General features: G+C 43.1%; 1 protein-coding gene across 1 annotated transcript in view; it reads left to right on the forward strand.

The window, feature by feature from the left end:
- fez2b (fasciculation and elongation protein zeta 2b) overlaps window positions 1-10,972 on the forward strand; it is a 28,042-nt gene extending 17,070 nt beyond the window's left edge. Inside the window, exons 5-9 of the mRNA XM_084082499.1 lie at window positions 1,054-1,181; window positions 1,885-2,040; window positions 5,370-5,445; window positions 6,621-6,686; window positions 10,312-10,972. Of these exons, the coding sequence (XP_083938625.1) occupies window positions 1,054-1,181; window positions 1,885-2,040; window positions 5,370-5,445; window positions 6,621-6,686; window positions 10,312-10,328 (443 nt within the window). The 3' untranslated portion in view covers window positions 10,329-10,972. The remainder of the gene's footprint in view (window positions 1-1,053; window positions 1,182-1,884; window positions 2,041-5,369; window positions 5,446-6,620; window positions 6,687-10,311) is intronic.
- The last annotated feature ends 15,648 nt before the right edge of the window (window positions 10,973-26,620 follow it).

Raw genomic sequence — 26,620 nt, forward strand, 5'->3', positions numbered from 1 at the left:
TATAAGTGCGTATATAGACTTTAAAAATGATATATACGAAACAAACAAATAGTGAGATATACATTCTGAATTGCAAGACAGCGAGAGGAAAAACATTATTTTTTTGTAAAATATTTTATTTAGTGGCATAAATGTTTGTTGTTGTTGCGTGCATATCATCAGAGTCGGACAACTTCTTATTATGCAATTAAAATCATTTATTGGCTTGTCACCTTCCAAACAATTCAAATCAGATTCATGAAGGCAGGTGTTTCTGTCTGCCTAATAAGCACAGATAGCCTGGTCTCTGGCACAGATGGGCTCAATCCCACTAATTAGGGATGACAATGGTCACTGTCCTATTGTCCATGAAGTGTCCTAGAGTGATATATAACCAGGGGTGCACATAACTGGTGCGCAGGTGCGCATTCGCACCCAAAATAAAAAATGAGCACCACATCAGACGACGCGAGGCGCTTTTGCGCACCAACAGCTGGGACAGGAATTTCCAAGCTTTTATTTTTTAGCAAAAATAAAAAATAAAAGCCTGGAGATCGAGGACGCATGCTGCACGTGATTGTGTCAGTGTCTCGCATCGCCTCGGTGCGTGCACGCAGCCAGCAGCGGCTGTTTATAGGCACTCGTCACCGATGATGAACGCACCGTGATGGTACAAAATATGCCATGAACATCCCAATCTGGCGGATAAAAGCAGCGCAGCACAGGGCACCAACCTTGGGGGCTTCACCAAACGATGTGAGAGGAAAAAAACGGCGGAATTTGCATGCAGAGCGTCCTCTTTTTTTTCCCTCGCGCAGCTGCCCCCCCCCCCCCCCCCCCCCCCCCCCCCCCGTTGACAAAACTGTCCGGTGGGCACCGTGCTGACTCCCCCCCCCCCCCCCCCCCGTTACGGGACCATTTATTTGTTGCGCACCAAGTCACATCTCCAGGTGCTCTTCTGCGTACTAGACCTAAAAAGTTATGTGCACCCCTGTATATAACATTACATTTCATTTTCCACAATATATCTTCAACAGTTGTCAGTTGTTTGCTGACCGTTTTGATCTTCTATAGGGCTGCGACAGCTGTCCATCTCTGAGTTGACGTCCACGCTGGAGGAGGTGGAAGCGGCCATACGGCGCTACAGCGAGGAGCTGATCCAGGCTCTGGCCCTACGAGACGAACTGGACTACGAGAAGGAGGTTAGAGCCCGTCCTCTGTCTCTCCACGTCCATGTCCTTAACCACTTAAACCCATGAAGACCGGGAACGCATCTGTTTTTATTTATTTCTTTGGGCTTTTCAAAAATAGCCGATATGGCCCGGACGGCTGGCGTAGCGGTCCGGGCACCTAGGCTGCCAATGCCTGACAGCGTGCCGCAGGTTCGAATGCCGATCCCGACAACCTTTTCTGCGCGTCACTCCCCATCTCTCTCTCTCTCTCCCCATTTCTTGTGGATCTGCTATTTTTTTTAAATCTAGAAAATTTGTGCAAATCTTTGAATATAAATATTTTCTAAAGTGACATGTTTTAACTCAGATCTTTCAATCTGGGGATTCTACAAATGTATTCTAAATCTTAACAGTATTTTGAAAAAACCTATGTTGTTATAATATCAGTGGTTCTCAAACTTTTTTCATGTCAAGGACCCCCAAAATATGTTGTTCCAAGGACGCCCCCAGAAGCAAATATTGGTTGCGCAAATGTTCACGATTTAAAGAAAATAGCGGATCTACGAGCTTGTAGATCTGCTATTTTTGAATAGCCCAAAGTATAAAATAATGGTTAGCGCAAATCTTAAAATGACACATTTGCGTTCCATTTGCGCACACACACACACACACACACACACACACACACAATTCCCTGAGCCTGCGCTGTGACACAGAGCTGTGTGGTTTGCAGGTGAAGAACAGCTTCATCTCGCTGCTCATCGACGTGCAGAACCGCCAGAAGGAGCACCGGGAGCTGCTCCGCAAGAAGAGGAAGATCCGCAGCACCACCAGCACCACCACGGGCCCCAACGGACAGAGGAGCTCCAGCACGCATGTCCCCGGCACGGTGAGAGACACACACACACACACACACACACACACACACACCGGGCAGCCGCATCCCAGCAAAACACTCTTCAGCATGGAGGGGCAGTGCATGCAAAAGAAGAGGGGCGAGGTTTAACCTCGGTCCCAGCCTCGGTCCCAGCCTCACTCATCTGCGAAAAGAAGAGCCTGGTCACGACCTAAAGCAGCGAGTGTCTAGGAAGTCCTGAGTGGACAGGATTTCCGTTTCCCCTGGAAACGATATTTTTTGACCAATCACAACACTCGTTTCATTCACGGAGAATGTTAACAGATTTGTAAAGCATCAACGTCATTTCCTTGGCCGGTAATTCCGGCCAAGTAATAGTGTGACGCTACTGCCAGCGCAAAGGAGCGATTTTACTGTACCTTTGAAAAAATAATGGAATATTATCCGTGATCACTGTCCTCACGGAGATCACCTCACTACACGCACAGGGGTGTTGTAGTATAGAGCGTGCCAATGTCTCGTCACCACGAGGGGCGTGGCATAGTAGCTGCAGACATACTTGTGGGGGGCAATGTTAAGTCAAACTGGTTTATACCCCCCAAAGATGTCCGCCGCTACCAAATGACACTTGTTGACGTCCCCTTCAGGATTTTTGGCACGCTCTATAGGGAAAAATATTGTCCGCTCGCTGTTATCCGCTGGATAGCCGTTGCCATTTGAATGTGGCTTGTTTTTGCCGTAAAGCTAGAGGAACAGAGATATAGCCATTTTCCCACAGGAAGTAAACAAGCCGTGGCAGGCCTGCGCCTTGGCAGAATCTGACGAGGGAACTCGTCAGTGGCAGGCAAAGAGTTAAGACCGGGAACTCATCTGTGTCATTTTTAGATTTCTTTGGCTATTAAAAAAATAGCAACTATACAAGCTCATAGCACGGCAACGAGTGCGTTGCTATGAGCTTGTACATTTTTTCTTTTTCAATGCAGATTTACACTTTTAGCACTGGGTGTAAAAAATGGGGTTACAAAAGCGTGGGATAAAAAAAGAAAAAAAAGAAAGAATAGCTGATATACAAGCGCCGCTCTATGAGCTTGTATATCTGCCATTTTTGAATAGCCAAAGAAATCTTAAAATGACACACGGATGCGTTCCCGGATTGAATGGGTTAAAAAGCACAGGTTCTCAACGTGGGGGTCTCCAGGTGGTCCTGGGGAGGTTTCCAGGGTGTTCCCCAGAGAGTGATGTACAAATGGAAGGAGCTCACAGTGCGTCGCATCGCCACTCATTGTGAGCTTGTAGATCGGCTTGAAGATTTCCCCCCTGCAATGATACTGTATATAATGGGGACACCAGGTTGAAAGTGGGGTATAACCCTGTGCTTCTTATCACCTCCTTATCTTCTTCTTTTCCTTCCTTCCTTCCTTCCTTCTGCTCCCTTAGCTCCTCACTCTGGAGGGACTGTCCAATGTCATTCAAAATGGCCTCCGTCAAACTTTCGGCGGCACGGGAGGGGACAAACAGGTGGCCCACCTCTCTCTCTCTCTCTCTCTCTCTGTCTCTCTCTCTCTCACTCTCTCTGAGCTTCCTTTGTCTCTAGGCCAGGGGTCTTCAACAGGGGGTCCGGGACCCCTAGGGGGTCCTCAGAGTTACTACAGGGGGTCCGCCAATTCTTTGTGTGATATGATTTTTCTTTTTACATTAACCACTTGAACCCTAGCATCCCTTTTCTGAGGAGAACTTTAGCCAAAAATAGCAGATCTACAAGCTCACAACGCCTCGCGCTGCGAGGCGTTGTGAGCTTGTAGATCTGCTATTTTTGGCAAAGAGGTTTATTTGTAGAGGGGAAAAAGAACAGTAAACGTAAACAAAAAAATAAGTTGAATCCAAAACACAATTTTATATATTTTGTATAGAGGGGGTCCCTGCTTCATCTCTCTCTCTCAGCTAGGGGGTCCTTGGGGTGAAAATGTTGAAGACCCCTGCTCTAGGCATGTAACGATTTATCGTAAATCGATTCAAACTGGTGACAATTGAAATCGATTTAATAAAAAAAAAAGCGACACAAATAGCAGAGGGCGCAATCGAGACTTGATGAAAAGAGTTTTCAGTCATTTGCTACTGTATTGAAAAGAGGATGAGAGAAAACAGTCTTGTAAAAAATGAATGAGAAGAAAATATTGGATTTGTGAGAAATGAAAAAAATAAAACGATTTTTGGGGAAAATAGTTTTGTGTTAAAAAATCGTATCGTGATTCTAATCGTATCGTTAAGTTGAGTGAATCGTTACATGCCTATTTGTTTCCGTTTCTCATGGATTAAAGTTCTCAGTCGCCACTGAAACTCACTTGTAGATCGGCTGTTTTTGTTCATTTTTAGATTAGAAGATCTAATTGGAAGATTAGAGCATTTGAAGTGGTCAAACTATCATTACGTTTAGAAGTATTTTCTGGGATATTTCATAAAAGCAAAGGTTACAGCCTCCAGTCTCTGATTTCTTCACCTGGTTGGCAGTATGTAGAACAGCAGGAACAATATTACCAAAACAATATAGTTTTACATAATTGTTAAAGTAACAACACTAGTGTGAGGGGCTTCTTTCACATAGTGTCAGAAATCACATAATAGAGGGGGGAAAAACAGTCGTGATCTTTTATTTGCTTTAATCCATGTGTTTCTTCACCTTCCTTTTGGGTTCTGTTCTTAGTTTTCATTGATCTTTTACGTTTTTTTCATAGTTTGTTTCTCCGCAGTGACAGCTGGCGTTTCCTGCTATGAGTTGCTCTCCATCCAGTCTCTCTTTTCTCTTTCGTTCTGTCCTTCTTTTACTGTTTTCATGCCATCTCTCTTTTTTTCAGTGAGTGACTTTATTCCTCTAAGTACGTCTCCATCCTGTTTCATAACCTTTTCTGTTACAGCATTTACTGTTTGTTTTCTGTTGGCCCTGCCACTGTTTTTTTCTTTCTTTTTTAACCTCTTAAAGACTGACCTCATCCTCAAATGCACCAGTTACTGAAGCCTTGTTGAATTCATGGATTCATTCGATTAATTGCCCAGCCCTGCCTCCATCATCTTATAGAGCCCGTAAACAGGAAGTACCCCAACCCACTATGAGTAGGCCTATAAGCAGTATGTATTCCATTTTTGTCAGACCACAGAATAATATGTTATAAACCACCCTGCCAAATTAGAATGAATTAGAATGATTGGTGACTCTGATGACATCACTGACACTCACCTGAGCGTGTCATCAGGTGTTAAGCCCCGCCCAGAAAAAAAATGCTCTCAGCAGTTCACGGGCTCTTTTAACTCTTGCATCATCTCATACGGTCTCTCTGTGTGTGTGTGTCTCTCTCTCTCTCCATCAGTATCTGACCACAGTCATCCCCTATGAGAAGAAAGCAGGCTCCCCGTCCGTTGAAGACCTCCAGATTCTCACCAAAAGTCAGTACCCAACATGGAGCACTCGCATCCCCGGTCAGCCAGAAGCTTTGTATAAAACCATATTTCATCTCGTTTTAACACATTGGGTGCCAAAACCGGGATTTCTCGGTTGAGTGCCGAACACGGGAAACCTTGAGTTTTTTTCCACAAGGGGGGGGGCTAGCGCAACTTTGGTGAGAGATGTTATTGTTCCAGGCGTTAGCCTGGACCATCCACCATCGTACACACATCCATTGTTTACATCCGGGTGCTTGTCGTGGAGTCTACAGCTCTAAACAGCGTTACAAACGGTAAGATCGCTGGCACTAGACGTACAAGGATAGGATAAGGATAAGGATAATTCCTTTTAACAGGTCGTTCATGAAAGTCCTTGCGGTCTTGTTTCCAATGAGAACCTGTGAGCAATTAGGGGTTAAGAGTCTTGCTCAGGGACAAATTTCATTTCATCGACACATATGCTGGCCTGGCCTGGAATCGAACCTGGAGCAACCAGGGCCTCTGGCTCCCTAGGCGGGCTCACTAACCACTCAGCTATGGCCGCCCCATACTACACTGTTTTAATAAAACTCTGGCACCGAATGTGTTAATACATTAATGCCCTACTTTGTCGTGTGGCAGTGTCACACAAAAGTAGTGAAAATAGCCGATCTACAAGCTCACAGCGGCAGGTTGAACGTGGTTCAGTCTGTCTGTGGGTTGTATAAATATTGAACCAATGAAAAGTGTTAACAGAAGCTTGTGACTAAATAATAACTACATTGGAACACTTGCTTTCTTTTTCCCCTCATTTCCTGAAAAGTACCAATTTTGGACGTACAAGGTTTCTGTTCCGACAGTGATGTCGTTACTGTCGGGCACAAACCTCTTATCTCCGTATTTCTTACTACAGCGTCACACAAAAGCATCAAAAGCAGAAGATCCACTTTCCACTGGTCTTTTTTTAATTGTATTTGAATCCTGAAAAGTAACAGTTTTTGGGACATAATAGTATGTCCAAAAAACTGTTACTTTTCAGGATTCAAATAAAAAAAACTAAACAGCAAAAGCAGGTATGAGGTTTCCGCCCGACAGAGACGATGTGCTCATAGAGATCACCAGCCGCTCATGGCCCGGTTGTGTGACAATCTCTATTTCTTGTCTTTTCATCACTTTGTTCTGGTTGCTCTCCCCTCCAGTCCTCCATGCCATGAGGGATGACAGTGAAAAGGTACCCAGCCTGCTAACGGACTACATTCTCAAAGGTAAAACACCTGCCATGTATACACTATCAAAGGTAAACACCTGCCTTTTATACATTCTCAAAGGTAAAACTCCTGCCGTGTATACGTTATCAAAGCTAAAACACCTGCCGTGTATACATTATCAAAGGTAAAACACCTGCCGTGTATACATTATCAAAGGTAAAACACCTGCCGTGTATACATTATCAAAGGTAAAACACCTGCCTTGTATACAGGGCCGCATTAACTGTGGAACTTAGTGGAACTTGTGTTCCACGGCCCGCAGCCTGCAGGGCCCTGTGAGAATTGAGTATTTAATTTTTGTGTATTTAAAGATTTTTTTTTGATTTATATTGGTCAAATAGAACCGAATTAGACCCGAATTAGACCGAATTAGACCCGAAAAATTTGCGCGTGCATGTGCGTGAAATTACGCCACGGGGGGCCTTTGATTTTGTGGTGTTCCACGGCCCTGAGGGGTCTTAATGCGGCCCTGCTTGTATACATTATCAAAGGTAAAACACCTGCGGTGTATACATTATCAAAGGTAAAACACCTGCCTTGTATATATTATCAATGGTAAAACACCTGCCGTGTATACATTATCAAAGGTAAAACACCTGCCTTGTATATATTATCAATGGTAAAACACCTGCCTTTTATATGACTTCTACAGTAATATTGTACAGCATCGACCAGGTCCAGGCCAGCACTCTCAATAATACTTTTTAATTTTTATTTCACACAAGATCGTAATTACAATGATTATTGGGAGTGCCGTTTTTTTATCCTGGACATTGTTGAGTGTGTGTTTTATTGTAGTTCTGAGCCACTCAGTCTTGGTTCTCATCTCAACTTGTACTTGAGCGCTGTTCTTTTCAACGTATTCCTTACAGTCCCACAATAGACAGTGGAAGAAAGGAACTGGGGCACGGGAACGCTGTCTTTATTATGACTTTGTTGAAATAAAAATAAAAGAGCGTTCTTAAGTTGCTTGGCACACCCAGGTTTACGTTTCATGTGGCTATTCCACATGACGTCATCTTCTTAAAATAATGGCCCATGTTATGTAATATGTTTAAAAGAAATATAGATTATATTATTTGCTTCCGTTTCTTCAGTTTAAAACACAAAAACTAGAGGGGGGTCCTCAGCCAGCCAGATACATTTCAATGTGGGGGGTCCTTGACATGAAAAGTTTGAGGATCAGTGACTTTTAGGCCATTATTTTAAGAAGGTGATGATAAAGGGTAAATGACGTGGTCCTTTCTGACTGGTACCATCCTTGTCTCTGGTCTGTGCTGCACCGCTGTGTCTCTATAGCTCTGGTATGAGAGCTTAAAGAGTGGAGATGGAGGTTTGTGAGGCACTCTACACCTTCCACACACATCCTCCTCCACATCAGGACCCCCCCGCTAGCACACATCACTCAGGACCCCTCTAACACACATCACTCAGGACCCCCCGCTAACACACATCACTCTACAGGCACGTGCAGAGGGGAGGGGCTTTTGGTGCTTGAGCACCTGTCCTTTGGCCTCAAGGTGCCCTTTTTTTTTGTATGGCCTGCCCAACACCAGTGGCCCTTATCAAGACAAACATTTGACAAATATTTATAATTTTACTCTCACTATTATTTATAATTATAATTTAAATGACCTAATAAATGACTCCACAAAAAGACCACCCCAAAAATTGGCGCGCGCGCAGATGTGCCCTTTTCTAAACTTTGAGCACCTGCCCCTTCAGTGCCCTAGCTCTGCACGGCCCTGTCACTCTACACCAGGACCCCCCCGCTAACACACATCACTCTACACCAGGACCCCCCGCTAACACACATCACTCTACACCAGGACCCCCCCGCTAACACACATCACTCTACATCATACGTGGGCAACTGGCGGCCCGGGGACCACATGCGCCCCCCCCCACCTTCACTTAATACGGCCCGCATGTTAATATCAGAATACTGACTTTTATTGATTTCAGCTGTTACGATTCCAAACACGACCCGCTTTAATGACTTCAGTCTATATTAGTAGCTTAATGACTAGTATTAAAATTCAAGTGTCTTTTCTATGTCCAATGTATTTGCATTAGAAGTTCATAAAGTTAACATAAGTGTAGCTAAATGGATTCCAATTTTAAAAATAGCAAAAATAGCAGATCTACAAGCTCGCGACGCGTTTTGAGCTTGTAGATCGGCTATTATTGCTACCTTCTTGTTAAAAAAATGACGGAGAGACAGTATAGATGCAATGTGGCCCTCTGGAGTGAGTGTGGAAATATAGTGGCCCTCTCCATCATCAAAGTTGCATCACCCCGACCACTCTACATCTTAGCCTGAAGCGTTGGGAGTACGTGCATGGAGTTTGTTTCAGGCTACAGTATAAGCTTAACATCCCTAAAAATGCGCCACTCACTCACTCACACACACAAACCTCCCAAGTGTACTCGTAACTGCAAGCTCTTAGTTCCTGTGGTGTAACATTAGTGCTCTTCATCTGCAGCTAATTATCCTGTTATCTATCTAACCCCCCCCCCCCCCCTCCCCTAACCCATCTAAGGGGCCGTGTTCACGGAAAGCGTTTTGTTGAGAGGAGGAACGCTTTGGATGTATCATCCAGAGTGTTCGTTTATGGACACCTACAATGTTCAAGCCTATCGGCCTATTGCTGTGCTCAGAACGAAAGGCTTTCTGTGGACAGACAGGCCCTAACAGAGAGTGTACCGATGAAACGACCGAATGGACTGCAATATTGTATTCCCCAGGAGGGATCGGGAAAGGAGCGCTCGTTTTGTGTTAGCTTAATGTCCTTAACTCATTTTTTTTGTTGTTATTTTGTAATTTAATTTTCATATAGTTTCTCTGGGCTGCTGTTTTAAACACATACACAAATCGACCACCAGAGAGCAGTAGATTGACACCTCCGTGACTCGCTGACTCGTTCGACCCCCACCAACAGGCTCAAACAGTCTATACGTCATAAACCGGATGTGACGTTTTAGACAATCTCTGATCGGGCTAAATTACGATGTTATACACGACTACGATGACTGATCTTCACCCAGACTATAGATTATAGAAGTGGAGCTCTGCGTTCGTTTTTTATACCGTGTGAAAAAAACGTGATTTTCCCTATTCTGGCCGAAAACGACCGGGGGGGGAAAAATGAGAACCGGAAATGGAATCTGCGTCATGAAACCGGAACCCAGTGAGTCTGAAGGAATCAGGAAGCGAAAGTGATGATGAAAAATAAACAGAATAGCGCGATCACAGTAAAAAAGTAAAAACTTGGGATTTCTCGTTCTGGCAGGGAGGGTATTCAGAAAAAACTTGAGATATCTCGGGGCGTGGCACTGAGAGAGTTACCGTAAGTCACTTGATGCGGGCCTTTTGGCTCACTCAGGCAGGGCTTACGAGCCTCAAGGTTGCGTGCCGTCCGAGTTGGCAAGCCGCCCGCAGTGCTGCCGGAGTCATTTATGACGTGAAGGAGCAAAATGAGCACTCCCTGTCCCCCCCCCCCCCGTCCCCGTCAGTCAGTCAGTCGCAAGCCCCCCAGCCATCCATCCTGGGGAAAATAATAATGCGGGACACGGCTGATAAAGGAGTAATCCGCTTCTGTTCTCCTTCTTGTCTTCACAGTTCTTTGTCCAACATAAATGGGGAAGGCAACGTTTTCCTGATCCTCCTCCTGCTCGGAACATCAGCAGCGTTTTCTGGAACGGGACGATGACAGAATGCCACCCCCCTCACCCCCCTCACCCGCCTCCTTTTTCTCTAATAACAGACTTCATCGTCTCTTATGGTCGTTTTCTTTATTTTCTTTCAGTTTTTTTCCCCTTTTTCTCTGACACGTTGTTTGTCCTGGAGAACGGCACACAGTACAATTCGGTAGCATAACTCTTTGTACGCTTTCCAGGGTCAAAGTTACAAATCTGGATCTTTGCTGTGTGCGTGCATATTTTAAAGTCGCACAGTTTTACCCTCGGGGCCGTTGGGCTCCTTTCAGACATAATCTTAACCCTGTTTTTAACGCTCGAGATCTACAGTTTGTTCTTTTTTTCACAATCCTGTCCCTGTCCCGCGTGATAACGTCTCTATGTGAGCCAGTAATCAGTGTTATTTAAGACAATTCAACTCACACTGTTTAAGCCAGTGGCTGTTGGAATAGTTAAATGACTGTGGCGTCATGTCAGTGCCACAGGTCAGACATCATGAATAAGGACCCAGACAACACAGTGGTTCTCAACCTTTTCAGGCCTCGACCCCCCCAAAAGTATCATATTTGAACTGCCCCCCCCCCCCCCCCCCCCAAAAATCATATTTGAGTTAAGGCATTACATTTAGTTTGACTCTAAATATTGTGAAAATAGCCAATCTACAAGCTCACATCGCCTCGCAACGTGAGGCGATGTGAGCTTGTAGATCTTGTAGATCCAAGTTTTTATAGTTTGTCGATTACTTTTGATGCAGTAATGGCCTTTTTTCTTTTCATCTCTTTTTATTTTATTTTTTTTAGGCATTAAAAAGGTCTTAAAAGTTAAATTGTCACTTTACTGTCATCTGGGGACACCCCCCCCCCCCCCCCTCACAAATCATGTGGGACACCCCCACTGGGGTCCCGACCCGCAGGTTGAGAACCACTGCCATGCAAGACGGTCAAAATGCCACTTTGGCCGATCGCAAGTGTGTTTTGCATATCCTGTGCATCATTTGCCTCGGTTTCACTCCTGATGGGACAAAATTACTCCTGGGCCAGAGTCTCTCCTTTTGAGTCTGGCTGGTTTGCAGTGTCTCACACGCACGCAAAAGCACCCTCTTGTTTTACCCTCTTTTTGTTTTTGTTTTTTTGGAAAGCGTTGATTTAATAGCATTAGTTGATTTGTGGCATAAGGTGTTTGTGAGGATCAGAGCTCTTTGCTTCCCACGGTCAAAACAAAAGAAGAGAAACACCCTTTAGCTGTCAGAGCTGGAGGAGTCGCAGTTCCTCCCCCCGTCTGTCCTTGCATGCTGCTTTATACGCTCGATAGAGTCGCGTTAATCTATTATTATTATTATTAAAAATGACATATTTTGTATACTACGTTGTGACATTGCACAGTTTGGAGACTTTAAGGAAAAAAAAAAAAGAAGAAAAAGTTACTTCATGAAAAAGGGAAAAAAATGTACTTTAGCAAGTTATCTGAAAGAACAAACATGTACAGAATAATATTTTTCGATGAATTTGTGTTTTTAAGAGAGATTTAGAGACTTGGCGCTGCCAGTAGCCACTTTGGAGGAACACCATGTTAGTAGTAGTCGTTGTCCGTGACCCTTCACCCCGCAGCGGCCGTGTTGAACTCCCTAAACGTTGAACCTATCGCTGTTGTCAGGCAGAAAACCTCTTGAATCCTGTTTTGAGGTTTCCACCCAACAGAGACGATATTCTCTTGTCGTAACGCATTTTCTGGTTCCATCGTTGCAGACCATCATTCCCATAGAGCAGTCGTTTTCAACCTTTTTCGCGTCAAGGACCCTCAAATTGACACATAATAGCCCACGGACCCCCATTTGAAAAGATATGCCAGGGACTCAACCATTTTGATTTCTTGGGGGTCCCAATCTACACGGTATCATCATCATTAGTGTTCTTTTAACTCTGAGAGTGTACAAATGGAACCAAATGGACCCGTTAGGGTCCATTTGGTTCCATTTGTACACTCTCAGAGTTACAGACACATAAGGGTCAATTTGGTTCCTAACTATTCATTTGGCTGGGGACCCCCTGGAACCCCCTCAAGGACCACTGGTGGTCCCCGGACCACTGGTTGAAAACCACTGCCATAGAGATTTCCAAAAATGTATGTTAAATAAAAAAAAAAAGGGTATTTATTAAATATAGTATTTCATATAATTAAATATTCAACTTCTCTCTTTTAACATAATCAAATGTGTTATGGTCATGATTCACCAGGACCCTGGATGGCTTGATTCTGGGCTTAAACTAATCGATATTTTGGAAATCTTGGAAATGGGGAAAAATGAATGGGGTCCGCAACGATGGAACCGGAAAATGGGCGTAGCCACCGCTACTACGCCCGGCTGTTTTTCGGCAACGTGACACCGTCGTGTGACAGGGTACGAATCTATAGCTTCAGGAGTTTGACGTCACACCAGTTTACAAATACCTCATAATGTACATTTTGCTCCTTTTTTGAGTTCGATAGATAAAATGTCATTCAGCCATTCATTCATACCATAATCTGAGACGTTGTGTTGCCAGGTCTGATGTCTCATCCGATAGCTTTAGTGTATTTGAGCTTAAAACCTCATGGGTTTCATAGGATCTCTGTGTGGTATCTGTCAACCCCCTCATGTTGTGTACTATTCTTGGAGATCTAGTGGGATCTCTCAGTGATCTGGTCATGTGACTCTAGGGATCTAGTGGGATCTGTCGGCGATCTTGTCATGTGTGACAATAGGGATCTGTCAGTGATCTGGTCATGTGATTCTAGGGATCTGTTGTCAGTGATCTGGTCATGTGATCTACTGAGATCTCTCAGTGATCCGGTGGTATCCATCAATAGGTGTTCCTCTGGTACCGCATCTCACCAGATTACGGCTGGGTGTTATTGCGAGCGTTGTAGTTATGGCAACCGTCTTACGGTTGAGAAACTGGATGGCGGGGCGATGATGATGATCATATTTCGCTGCTCGTTCTTTTAACATTTCCCAGGTTCATCATATCTTAAATGGCAGTGATGTCTTATTGGACCGATGATCGCTCTAATGTCCAAAACATCTTCAGTGAGTCTGTGCGCTGATCCACAGATGACTAGGAAAACGATACCAGCAGGTGTAACTCTCACTCACACACACACACACACACACACACACCAGGTGTGATCTAGCTCTCAGGTACTGTATCAGTGTTGAGCCTGATTTATACTTTGTCATCCCGTGTTGTCGCTCGGTTTTCAAAGGAAACAGTGTGACACAAGTTGTTTCACTTCAATGTGTTTTGTTTTCTTTTTCTGCAATATCTCTTGATTTTTTTTATTTTTTTTTAAGTTGTCGCCCATGGACAACATGCCCAAAATAGGAACGCCAGGTTGAAAGTGTTTTTTTATAAGTTTCTCGCATCAGTTTAGCAGCTATAGGCGACCAGGCTGTGCTGTGCTGTACTGCGCTGTGCCATAACAAGCTGCCTGTAGCCATGAAGCCACGTTGAACAAGCTTCAAACTAGCAGTCAGTGAATGCTTGACTTAAGTGGGAGTAGCTTTTTTTTTTTTTTTTTTTTTTAACTGTGGTGCAAAGATTGTCTTGTAGAAATGAGTTTTATGTTTTGATTATCTTTAGCATTTAGGCCCCGTTTAGACGACAACCGCCTAAAGAGAAAATGGCAAAATCTAATATCAGACCGTTTAGACGGTGTTATCTGTTTGAAACCGCAACAAAGTGAAACGCCCTCCCACAGTGGAAATCTTTTAAAACGCTCCGCCTCGCGTCTCCGTGTAAACATGAAATGTTTGTTAACGTTTGGAATACGGTGTTAACCAGTGTTGCCAGATTCTGCGATCGAAATAAGCAACCAGGTCTATGAAAACAAGCCCAAAAGAAGCGACCAGGCTACGGCTATTTGAAAATTGCAGATCTACAAGCTCGCAACGCGTCGCGATGCGACAACGTTGTGAGTTTGTAGATCTGAAAGATGAGAAAAATAATAATCTTGAGAAAAAAGGTAATTTTGGAACATTTTTGAAACTTTTTAACAACGCAAATCTTGTATGGTCCCTCGCACAAAATATTTTCAGAAGGGGGGGTTTGTGGACAAATACATAATTTGACATGAAGCTGTTTAAGAACGACAGGTTTAAACAACATTAGGAAACAAGCCCTGCAAGTAAGCAACTACGCTTTAGAAACAAAGTCGCTTAAAATAAGCGGACATGGCAACCAAACAAACAGCTGTGATAGGAAGTAGAACGGAAGTTGTTCTACGCATGCGTGACCGGTCTATCTGGCAGTGCGTCACACTAGCGCCAACTAGCCCCCTAGCATGCACACTGCAGTGTTTTCAGTCACTTTGTTGTGTCTCCGTCTAAACCCAAAATAAAAAGTGAGAACGCAACGGCACTTTGCCGTTCTCTCTAGAAGACCGCTTGTCGTCTAAACCCGGCCTTAGATAACTTGACTGGCGCTGTGAGTCCCTAGAGCCTCACTAACTGTCGTAGCTAGCGTTTCAATAGCACCCACAAGGACCTAATTAGGGATGATAGTCATGTCATGTCATGTCGTAGCAATCTAGATCTAGTAAAAGGGTTGTAATAGCTGCCGTAATGATAGCTGGACGTAGCATTTAGTGGCATTCTGACACCTTTTTAGTTTGCATCGTAGAAATAAAATGAATGGCTTGCTGTTTGGCATGTTTTATAACGGACTAATAAGACAGAATCCATTGGTGATGAAGTGTGTTATGTCTCAGACCAGCTCCCTTTGTCCTTATCTGCTCTCCTGTTGTAAGTTTAGCCTTGGCCTGGTTGCTGCGGTTGAAATTATAGCTCTTTTGCCTGCGGCTACACAGTAAGAAAAAAATCCTCAGTTATAAAACCAACCCATAAAGAATCCAATTTCAACACTGATGAGCAGTGGCGTGCACACTGAGGGGCAGGTGGGCAGGTGCTCAAGTAAATTATACTTTTTTTTTGTTTACTTGGTTGGCTCTTTTTTCCCCTCTACACCTATACCTCTTTGCCAAAAATAGCAGATCTACAAGCTCACAACGCCTCGCGCTGCGAGGCGTTGTGGGCTTGTAGATCGGCTAAAGTTCTCCTCAGAAAAGGGATGCTAGGCTTCGAGTGGTTATGGTAAAAAGAAAAATCATATCACATAAAGATTTGGCGGACCCCCTGTAGTAACTCTGAGGACCCCCTAGGGGTCCCGGACCCCCTGTTGAAGACCCGTGCTGTAAACTGAAAAAAGGGCAAAAGGGCACTTCTGGTCAAGAGGGCAAAGGGCAGGTGCTCTAGCACCACCTAGAGTCTATCTGTGCACGTCCCTGCTGATGAGTTGAATCAACATAATGAGGATTTTACTGTGTCAGAAAAAATAATAATGTGAATGGTAGAAAGGGAAGGGAAATTAGATGGTTTTAAATAATGGATTTAAGTGAAGGTTATTCAAAGGGTTGTTGGCATTGTTGAGGGATCCATAAATAATGTTATCTTTTGTAAAGGAAGACATGAGAGCTAGTGGTATTCTATTGTAAATGTACATATTTTGTTGCTGTTGTTTTTCCAACATGGCCAGCTTGCTTCTAAAGCATTCAGAACCCCAGCATGTGTTGCATGCACTTTACATAACAGCTGCAAAATGCATTTCAATAACTGATGTTTTTTTGTTTCGTTTTTTTTTAACAGTATAAGTAATAATATCGCTATTAACCCATTCAATCTGGGAACGCATCTGTGTCATTTTAAGATTTCTTTGGCTATTCAAAAATAGCAGATAAACAAGCTCATAGTGTGGCACTGAGTGTCGTGCTATGAGCTTGTAGATCTGCTATTTATTTATTTTATCTTGAAAATGTGTGCAAATCTTTGAATATATATATTTTTTAAAGCGAACATTTGTAACTCAAATCTTTGCTTATGGGGGATTTTACAAATGTTTTATAAATCCTAACAGTTTAAAAAAAAAAAAAACTTATAGCTATAATCAGTGGTTCTCAAACTTTTTCATGTCAAGGACCACCCAAAATTATATGTATTTGACCGCCGAACCCCCATCTCAAAATATGTTGTTCCAGGGACCCCCCAGAAGCAAAGATTTGAGTTACAAATGTTCGCTTTAAAAAAAAAATATATATATTCAAACTAAAGATTTGTACGAAGATCTACAAGCTCTATAAGCCTGCAGATATGCTATTTTTTTTAATAGCTAAAGAAATCTGAAAATGACACAGATGCGTTCCCGGTCTTAATTGGGTTAATTGGGGCGATTAGAAACATTATCATCAGCGGACCTTTGACGTGGGATAAGCATGTATCACTGTCAAAGTCCTCCCTCTTATACAATATGACATGTATGTCCATGCTGTTGGGCAGAAACCTCTTATCTCCATATTGTACCTTTTTGTGTTTTTTGGTAAATTAACGGCCTATTTGATAGCATAAGTAGCAAAATTGCAGATCTACAAGCTCAAAATGCTCTCATAACAACGCATTGTGCACTGGTAGATAGCCTATTTCTTTTTCGGTAATTGTACATGACACTGTCATACAAATCAAATAAAATGGGACATTGATTTATGGAAAAGCCTAAAAGGATCAAATATGGAGATACCAGGTTTCTGCCTGACGACCACAATGTTGTTCAAACCACGCTAGAGATTTATATTTATATATCAACAACACAAACGACAAGAATAGGCTGCCTTTGTAAACGCCTGGAATTTTTGTACATTAAATAAACTCCTGTTTTTTTGTTGTTTTTTTGTTTTTAATGCAATATAATTCTTCTCCCCCGTTTTGGGGTTTTTATGTTTACAGTCTCATACGGTACTTGACCGCAGCGCATTAATTTATTATGTAAATGTTTTGTAATCATATCATTGACTGTAGCGGTACAAAAGTGTTTTTTTTTTGTGCCCGAATTTGCATTGCAGCTCATTTCAAATAAATTAATATGTGAATACTTGCCACGGTCTGCAGCAGTGTTTATTTCATCGACTACAACTATGACTACAAAATGTTCGTCGACTACCTTTTTTCACTGATGAAAACTAAATAAAAACTATGCTATGATGACTAAAACAAACTATGACTAAATATATTGACAATGTTGTCAACAAATAAAAACTAGACTAAAATGTTAGTGAAGGACTAGTGGAGAAGAGATCCATCCAGTAAAACTAAAAGACAAGTCATTTTATGTTTGGTTGCGCTCGGGTGTTGCTCTCTGAAAATAGCAGATCTACAAGCGCTGCGACGCGTTGTGAGCTTGTAGATCTGCTATTTTCAGCATGCAACCAAGTGTCAAATCTGCCATTATGACGCCATCAAGGCACCACCAAAATACATTTTAGTCAACTAAATCAACTGTAGATTTAGTCGACTATAATCTTATGATATTTAGTCGACCAAAAGCAGACAGAAACTAAAACATTTCAGATGACTAAAATATGACTAAAACTAAATGGAATTTTATTCAAAAGACTAGGACCAATACTAAATCAGAATTTGCTGTCAAAATCAACTTTGGTCTGCAGTGCAATTTATGACAAGAAATTATTGTGTCACGCTTTTATTAAATAAAATCTGTACTCGCAAATTGTCCATACCTATCAAAAAAAACATTTCATTATTACAGTCAAGCACAATTACTTCAGTGTACAAATGCACAATTCATTGATGGCTTGGATGAAAATGGAGACATCTCTTAAAGGGGGTTTAAGTGATGTTTTTGTTCAAAAGTTAAAGCTATATATTGTGATTGTAATTGCTACAGAGTGTTTGTTCAGTAACAGCGGTCTCTCCACCTCTATAGTAAACAGAAAATACATTTTCAAGTCGGGGAAACCAGTGGTACTTTTTTTTTTTTTTTTTACTTGAGGTGGTAAATCAAACCAATACCACCATACATCAAAATATACTTAAAGTACCAAAAGTAAAAGTACTCATTACGCAGAATGTCCAATTTCAGCAAATGGCAGATCTACAAGTTCAGTTGTGAGCTTGTAGATCGGCTATAGCCGAAGTCTAAATCTACAAAGTAACTAGTAACTAAAGTGTTCAAATAATTCTTGTGGCATGGAGTCTGAGATGTAGTGGAGTAAAAGTCGGAAATACTCCAGTAAAGTAAAGGTCCTACAGCAAAATGGTACAGTACTTGAGTAAATGGACTCGGTTACTTTCCACCACTGCAGGAAACCAATTTTATCCAATCACGAGAGGGAACTCCACAAAGACAATTGACCTGTATTAGTTTCAGTTTTATAGTGTTCCAGTTACAATTGTGTTTCTATTCCAATCATTTATAATTTCAATCCCATATGAATTCTCTCTCCTGACTGGATAAAACCGGTGATCTGAACATGTATTTTCTGTTTAATAACGAGCTGTAGAGACAGGGAGGCCCATGTTACTGAACAAACACTATAGCAATGATTACTGTCACAACACAGAGCTAATTAAACACGTATTTTATAACCAAAAACATGTCACCTCCTTTACGTCATTGGTTCTCAACGTGGGGTCCGGGGACCCCCAGGGGTCCTTGAGGGAGTTCCATGGGGTCCCCAGCTAAATGATGGATAGTTAGGAACCGAATGGGCCCTTATGGGTCTGTAACTCTGACAGTGTACAAATGGAACCAAATGGACCCTAACGGGTCCATTTGGTTCCATTTGTACACTCTCAGAGTTAACATTAACATTGATTTTACAATATAAATTGGGAGAGATATAAATGCCATTAAATGGGGGTCAGTAGCCTCGCGCATGTCAAACTGGGGGTCCTTGAAATTAAAACGGTTGAGAATCAACTGCTAGAGCCGTAAAGATTCTCTATGCTTATGGGGGTCCCTGGCATATCTTTTCAAATGGTGGGTCCGTGGGTGTCAATTTGGGGGTCCTTGAAATGAATAAGTTTGAGAACCACTCCTTTTACGTTGTTTAGAGCTTGATAGTGTGTTAAAAGGTTTTGCATTATGTGTGTAATCAACCGGTACGCTCCAAAGTTCTCACATGTTCTGGAGAACCTGCGAACTGAAACACATAACGTACGTTGGAAGTGGCCTTGGGTGTTTGGAGTTGCAGACATAACACATCAAGTTGAACGGGCCTGAAAGATCAACCGTTGTAAGGTTTTTAAAATACCACAAATCAGCATTTAGAAATTATAGGATTAATTAATGATTCATTTTAGAAGAGAAAACTCTTCCCAGAGAATCATAACCACCAAGAGACGATGACCTCTCAACACTGTATGTATGCCATGGCCACAATATATATTGGATAGATTTAAACTAAGGGATAGTTAACCCTCAAAATGACTTTTTTCTATCGATTAATGTACACCATGTTCTTTTTTTACAGAGTGGCTCCTCAGACTCAGAGGCAAGCTGTGTGTGTGTGTGTGTGTGTGTGTGTGTGTGTGTGTGTGTGTGTGTGTGTGTTGCGCATGCGCATGCCAATTGTTTCATCCCGCTGATCGGTCGGGCGATTCTCGAGATACACAGGTGACTCACTCACTCGACTCAGAGATTTAGTGAATGTATAGATAGATCTAAGATAGATGTGTGCCTCTTCACGTAACAACAAGAGACGTCATGTTATGTCCTTTAGAACAATTTGACTGATGTCCTGAAACGACTGTATGAAGTGCTTGCATCTTCTCTCAAGATGCATCATGTACTACTAGCCATGGTTCACATGACGTCTGTCACAAGCGTCATGGTGGAACTTCAACCTGGTTTTGGCACTTTATCCATTTACAACCCCTACATCTATATAAACGTTCAGATTTTAAATATGAAGTGCTTACCCCACGGCCACCGATGTAACAACTTGAAACGGGTGGGTCTAAGTACCCGTATCTTCCGTATTGTTCAATAAAAAAGCATTTTAATCCGATCGGCGGCCATTTTCTCACAGAGTCATAATGTATCAGAGTGCAGTACACCTCCCATATAGGGTCGCGTAGTTGAAAGCATATGGGGAAAATTCTGAGAAAATGGCCACAGATCGGATTGAAATGCTTTTTATTCAGCAATACGGAAGATACGGGTACTTAGACCCGCCCGTTACAACTTGAAACATCCGTGGCCATGGGGTCAGCACTTTATATTTGAAATCTGAACATCGGAGGTTGATGGAGAAAGTGCCAAAACCAGGTTGAAGTTCCACCATCACTGTCATGATATGACAGTCATGTTTCAGGGCTACATCATACTGTAAGTACGTACATCAAGTACAGTATCTTCTCCACGTTGTGCGTATAATTACAGTACAGATTCAGGAAGGTAGCCCCCCCCATGTCTCTTATTATTGAACATCAAGGCGTCTTGCTTTGCCCCTGCGGACGGTCCACACCTTCATGTTTTTTCCTCTGGGTTAAAAGGAAGAACGCCTTTTTGGGTGATGCGGCTGACGGCCCTTTGGTCAACTTCAGCGTTCACGGTGACACAGTTAGGCGCCATGTACGTTTAATGTGAGAACGTCACTTTGGTCTCTGAACGCGTTGCAGAGGTCAGAAGCCGAGGGCTGGGTGGTGGTGGTGATGGTTGACGGGACGTCCTGACGTTACAGGTTGGTGTCTGGGAACATGGTGTGTTCCTTCCTGACCGTGCTGAAGCCCTTCACCGTGTCCACGAACACCTCGTCATCCATGAACTGTGAACACAGAGGAGAAGAGAAGAGACCGTTGGCTTCAATGAGCCGAGCCATGTACTGTACTGTATATCGTCACTGAGGGCTAGAAACCTTGTAAGTCCAAAACCCATTACTTTTCAGGAAATGGAAAAAAAAGAACCCAATGGATCCATTGTTGTTTAGTCACAATTTGTCATTGGTTAAATATAAAGTCCCTTAAGCACCTTCACTTCCACTTTCAAATGTTTTTTGATCACAAGCCGTCATATCACGATGTGTTGTGAGCTTGTAGATCAGCTACTTTTGCATGCCACTGCCGTGCGATGGAGTAAGCCAGGGCATTCATTTACAAAAACCTTTGAAATAAAGAGATGCAAGGTTTCTGCCTGACGACAACAATATGCAGTTGCCTGAAAAAATAAGTATTGATTATGTACAGTATATCAGTGATTCTCAACCGTCCAGCCCCCCCCAGTTTGATATGCATTAGTTCATGGACCCCCGGAGGACCCCTGGAGGGCCCCCGGGACCCCACGTTGAGAACCACTGACGTTATGACACACAAAATGTTTGAGAAATGTGACACTAAACATGGTCTCTGTCGGGTGGAAACCTCCTATGTCCAAAAACCGTTGCTTTTGAGGATTCAAATTCAAAAATAGCAAAAGCAGCAGATCTACAAGCTCAGAACGCGTCGCTTCGCGCCGCGTTTCGAGCTTGTAGATCTGCTACTTTTCACACTTTAGCGTGACAGCTGTTAGTAGTTATGATCAAGTAGGGCGTTATGAGGAGATAAGAGGTTGTCTGCCCCCCCCCCCCCCGACAGTGACGCTACGCCTAACATACGTTTTTTATGGGGTCTCTCACCATCCCGCTGTCGTGGCCCCCCTGCACGTGGGGGTCCCACACGCTGTCGCTGTCCTCTTGCTCGGCGGCGGGCGGGGGGAGGGGGCGGGGCTTGGCGTCCATCATCTGGCTGACGCTGCGGTGCAGAGCGCTCTGTGTCTGCAGGCTGGAGACGCTCAGGATGCCCAGCTCACCGCCGTCCGGCATCAGGCCGTCCGCACCGCCGCCCACCAGGGCCTCACATTTGATGTCTATGACTTCCTGAGAGATGGATATTAACACTGTTTAGACCAGTGGTTTTCGACCTTTTTCGCGTCAAGGACCCCCCAAATTGACACATATTAGCCCACGGACTCCCATTTGAAAAGATATGCCAGGGACTCAACCATTTTGGTTTCTTGGGGGTCCCAATCTACACTGTATCATCATCATTAGTGTTAATTTAACTCTGAGAGTGTACAAATGGAACCAAATGGACCCTAACGGGTCCATTTGGTTCCATTTGTACACTCTCAGATTTACAGACACATGAGGGTCAATTTGGTTCCTAACCATTCATTTGGCTGGGGACCGCCTGGAACCCCCTCAAGGACCACTGGTGGTCCCCGGACCACTGGTTGAGAACCACTGGTTTAGACCATACATGGGCAACTGGCGGCCCCCACCTTCACTTAATGCGGCCCCCGCATGTTATTATCGGAATACTGATATATTATTCAGCTGCTACAATTGCAAACATGACCCGCGTTGATGACTATCTATATTCTAGTCTGGTCTATATTAGTAGCTTAATGACTAGTATTAAAATTCCATTGTCTTTTTTAGGTCCATATTTGTATTTAAGTTCATAGAGTTAACATTAACTAAATGCATTTGAAATGAAATAAAAATGTTACTTTTTAGGATTCCAATAAAAAAAAATAGCAAAATTAGCAGATCAACAAGTTTTTGTTCTTATGTATTTATTAATTTATTCCTCCCCTCCTCCCCACCCCCAAAAATAGTTTAAAAAATATTAAGAAGTTAACCCATTTTCAAAGATTTTCAGAAATGTTTGAAAAAAAATATTATTACAAAAAAAAAATGTAAACCTAAAACTAACATTTACACACACACACACACACACACACACACACACACACACACACACACACACACACACACACACACACACACACACACACACACACACACACACACACACACACACACACACACACACACACACACACACACACACACACACACACACACACAGTCATGAGTCATGTACCTCTAGATGCATGGTGAAGCCCTTCAGTGTGACCGTGTTGGAGAAGCTGGTTGTATCTGGTACTGTGTCGAACTGGAAAGCAAACACAGTGCACTGTTCTGAGACCGCCACAAGAGGGCACTGCAGTAGTATCCATTCTGTATCATTACAGACCCTACCACAGTGTTCTTAACCACTATTGATTGATTTAATAGATTTAATACTTTATTAACTGTTTGCAAAAAAAAGCACAAAGTACAGTACAAATACAATGCTAAAAGGATTGAACCCAAGAAAGCACTATGGCTTGTTTCCTTTGGGGTCCTGTGTATTCAATTCATAGAAAAGTTACACCCTATATCATTTGTCATACGAGAGCAAAAATAGCAGATCTACAAGCTCACAACTTGTTGCATCGCAACACGTTGTGAGCTTGTAGATCAGCCATGTTTTTTCTATCTTTGAAACATGTTTTTCCTTCAAATTCTATTATGATTATTTAAACTGATCACACATTGTGTACTGCTTTCTAGTGCTTGTTGTGAGTGTGTGATGTAAAGTGGTACCAGATAGGAGCGGGGCAGGTAGGCAACCATAGGGCTTCTCTTCTGTAAGGGCAGGGGCACCAGCGGGGGTCTCTCTCTGGTTAAGGGGACCTTGTTCAGAGCCTGGAGCACCACCGTGACAAGGAGACACCTTTTAGTTACAGTAATAATAGTAATAGTGTCTTTACTACAGCAGGATACATAGTGTAGAATGTACTCTGTCTGTTCAACGCACAAACAAATCAGACATGTATACTTCTTATGTGGCTATTTCTCATTTGGATGAATTTATAAATCACTTCAACCCTATATACTTAGTTGACTTGAGTACCGTAAATTCATAAATAGCAAAAGCACGGTTTAACGGTTTTAAAAAACGTAAAAAGCAAGCGATTAAAAGCCTCTCTTCTAATACAAGCCTCTTTGAGAGAGAGAGAGAGAGAGAGAGAGAGAGACCTATAGAGAACCTATAGGCAAGGATGTGTGTGTAATGACAACTAATAACAGATTCATAAAAATAAAATAAAAATCACGTTTGACCGCAAGAAATTGCTTAAGTAGCGATTAGTATCGTATTGCCAGTTATTTGGAAAATGAGACTATATGTTATTTAGTATGGAATTGTCCTTTAAAATAAAGCCAAACTGGTGGAAATGTGATTTTTCTCCATGCTGCACAACTGGCTGCAGAACATCTATGAACAAGATGTTTTTCTTTCTGAGTAAAAAATGTAATAGAATACAAAAACAGAATCTTCCAGAGCAGCCAGTTAAGTTTCACATTAGCTGCACAGTCCACAACGCCTCCCTTATGGACAGCCAGAGAGCAGAGGTCAGGTCCCCAAACTTTTACCAAATAGCCACCCATAGCCTCTGGCTGCTATAATAGTGAAATATTGCAATGTTTTTATTTGTTTCTGTCTAAAGGCCATTTAACACTGCCAGCACAGCACAGCATTATTGACGTGCGTGAAGTGCCTCCCACAGCACCAACTGGCAGCACCACACTGCCACACACTGCAGGGAGAATCCTGATAGAGAATACACACAAATCATGTTTCACGTATACTAGAACGCTCGCCCTGGGTGTTCCTAAATGTAACCTCAGTAAAACTATGTCTACACCTAATCTTATTCCTAAACTTAACCTCAGTAAAACTATGTCTAAACCTAACCTTATTCCTAAACTTAACCTCAGTAAAACTATGTCTAAACCTAACCTTATTCCTAAAATTAACCTCAGTGAAACTATGCCTAAACCTAACCTTATTCCTAAACTTAACCTCAGTAAAACTATGTCTAAACCTAACCTTATTCCTAAACTTAACATCAGTAAAATCTCCACATGCCAGAGCCTCCCTGAGTCCCGGCAGAGTAGTTCTGGAGAAGCGGACTGAGTGGCCCTGTCTTTCCCTATAGGACTGACCGTGGGTAGCTACTGGGACGTAAGTCGGGGGCTTGATCAACCCCGGCTGGGTCATCTGGGTAAGGGTGTATGTTGTTGCGAGACCCGAAACACCCTATGACCCCAGGCTACAACACTGATGATACGTCCCAGGTGCATCCATGTGATGTTTTCTTTATAGAAACTATGCCTAAATTTAGTAGGTTATTATTATTATTATTATTATTATTCTGACCTTGTGCAGGATGATGGCCAGTACTATAGCCAGCATCACCAGGGCTACGGCTGCCATCACCACGATGAACCACAGCTCTCTGTAGAACAGAGGATGGTCTCCCTGACCTCCTTCTGCTCGCTCCCCTCCTCCTCCTCCATCTCCATCTCCTCCCCCAGGAGGAGTGGGCTTCTCTGGATCTGGACGAGAGAGGAGAGAGAGACAGGAGGGACAGGAAAGAGAGAGACACAGGAGGACAAAAACCACCGTGTCATGTGGTCATTATCAAAAGTTGTGGAGAAAAGCCAGGTTCAATCAAAATAGTTGTTGTCGGGCAGCAACCTCTTACCTCCATATATTCTTTTGGGTTAATTAACAGCCTACATGATCTCGCTACAGCGTCACACAAAAGCATCGTAGATTGTAGATCTGCTATTTTTGAATTTCAATCCTGAAAAGTAACAGTTTTGGTCCTATGAGGTTTCTACCCGACAGAGACGATTTGTCTGTTGTATGAAGCATTGGTTCTCAAAGTGGGGTCCGGGGACCCCCAGGGGTCCTTGAGGGAGTTCCAGGGGGTCCCCAACTAAATGATGGATAGGAACCAAATGGACCCTTATGGGTCTGTAACTCTGAGAGTGCCTGAGCATCTCATGTGAAAACGAGAGGCCGGCTATATATAGCGCGTGTGTGTGTGTGTGTAAACAAATCGTCTCTCCCCGGTGGAAACCTCATACGTACAAAACTGTTACTTTTCAGGATCCCAGGTTCAAAAACAGCAAAAGTAGCAGATCTTCAATCTCAAGACGCGCCGCTTCGTGCCGGGTTTCGAGCTTGTAGATCTGCTACTTTTGATGATATTTGTGTGATGCAAGTAGGGCGTTAATTTACGGGGAAAAAACACACACAAAGAAAGAGAATATGGAGATAAGAGGTTTCTGCCCGACAGCAACGAAATCCAGAACCTATGAAACATGTTTCACAGCAGCACGGCACGGCTCACTTATACTTCCTGTTGTGGGAAAGGAGACACATTTTTACAGCTACTTTGTATAGAGCAGTACCTCCTGGTACCCCCCCCCCCCCCTCCCCCAGGACCCCTGGGGGTCCCCGGACCCCACTTTGAGAACCAATGGTGTAGAGAAGTGTCTTCAAGTGGCTGAAAGACACTTATCACCTGCTCATCGTCTGGTCATTAACGATGTCTTTGTCCCATCAGAACCTCCTCTCCCTATGCATTTAAGGCTTTGTGTAGAAGGCTTAGGCTGAGCGGTAATGGGGATACAACTACAAGTCAACACTCTCTGAGAGAAGAGAAAGGCGATCACACACACGTGTG

Source organism: Gymnoscopelus microlampas (genome assembly GCF_963454915.1).
Source record: "Gymnoscopelus microlampas genome assembly, chromosome: 16".
Classification (NCBI taxonomy): domain Eukaryota; kingdom Metazoa; phylum Chordata; class Actinopteri; order Myctophiformes; family Myctophidae; genus Gymnoscopelus; species Gymnoscopelus microlampas.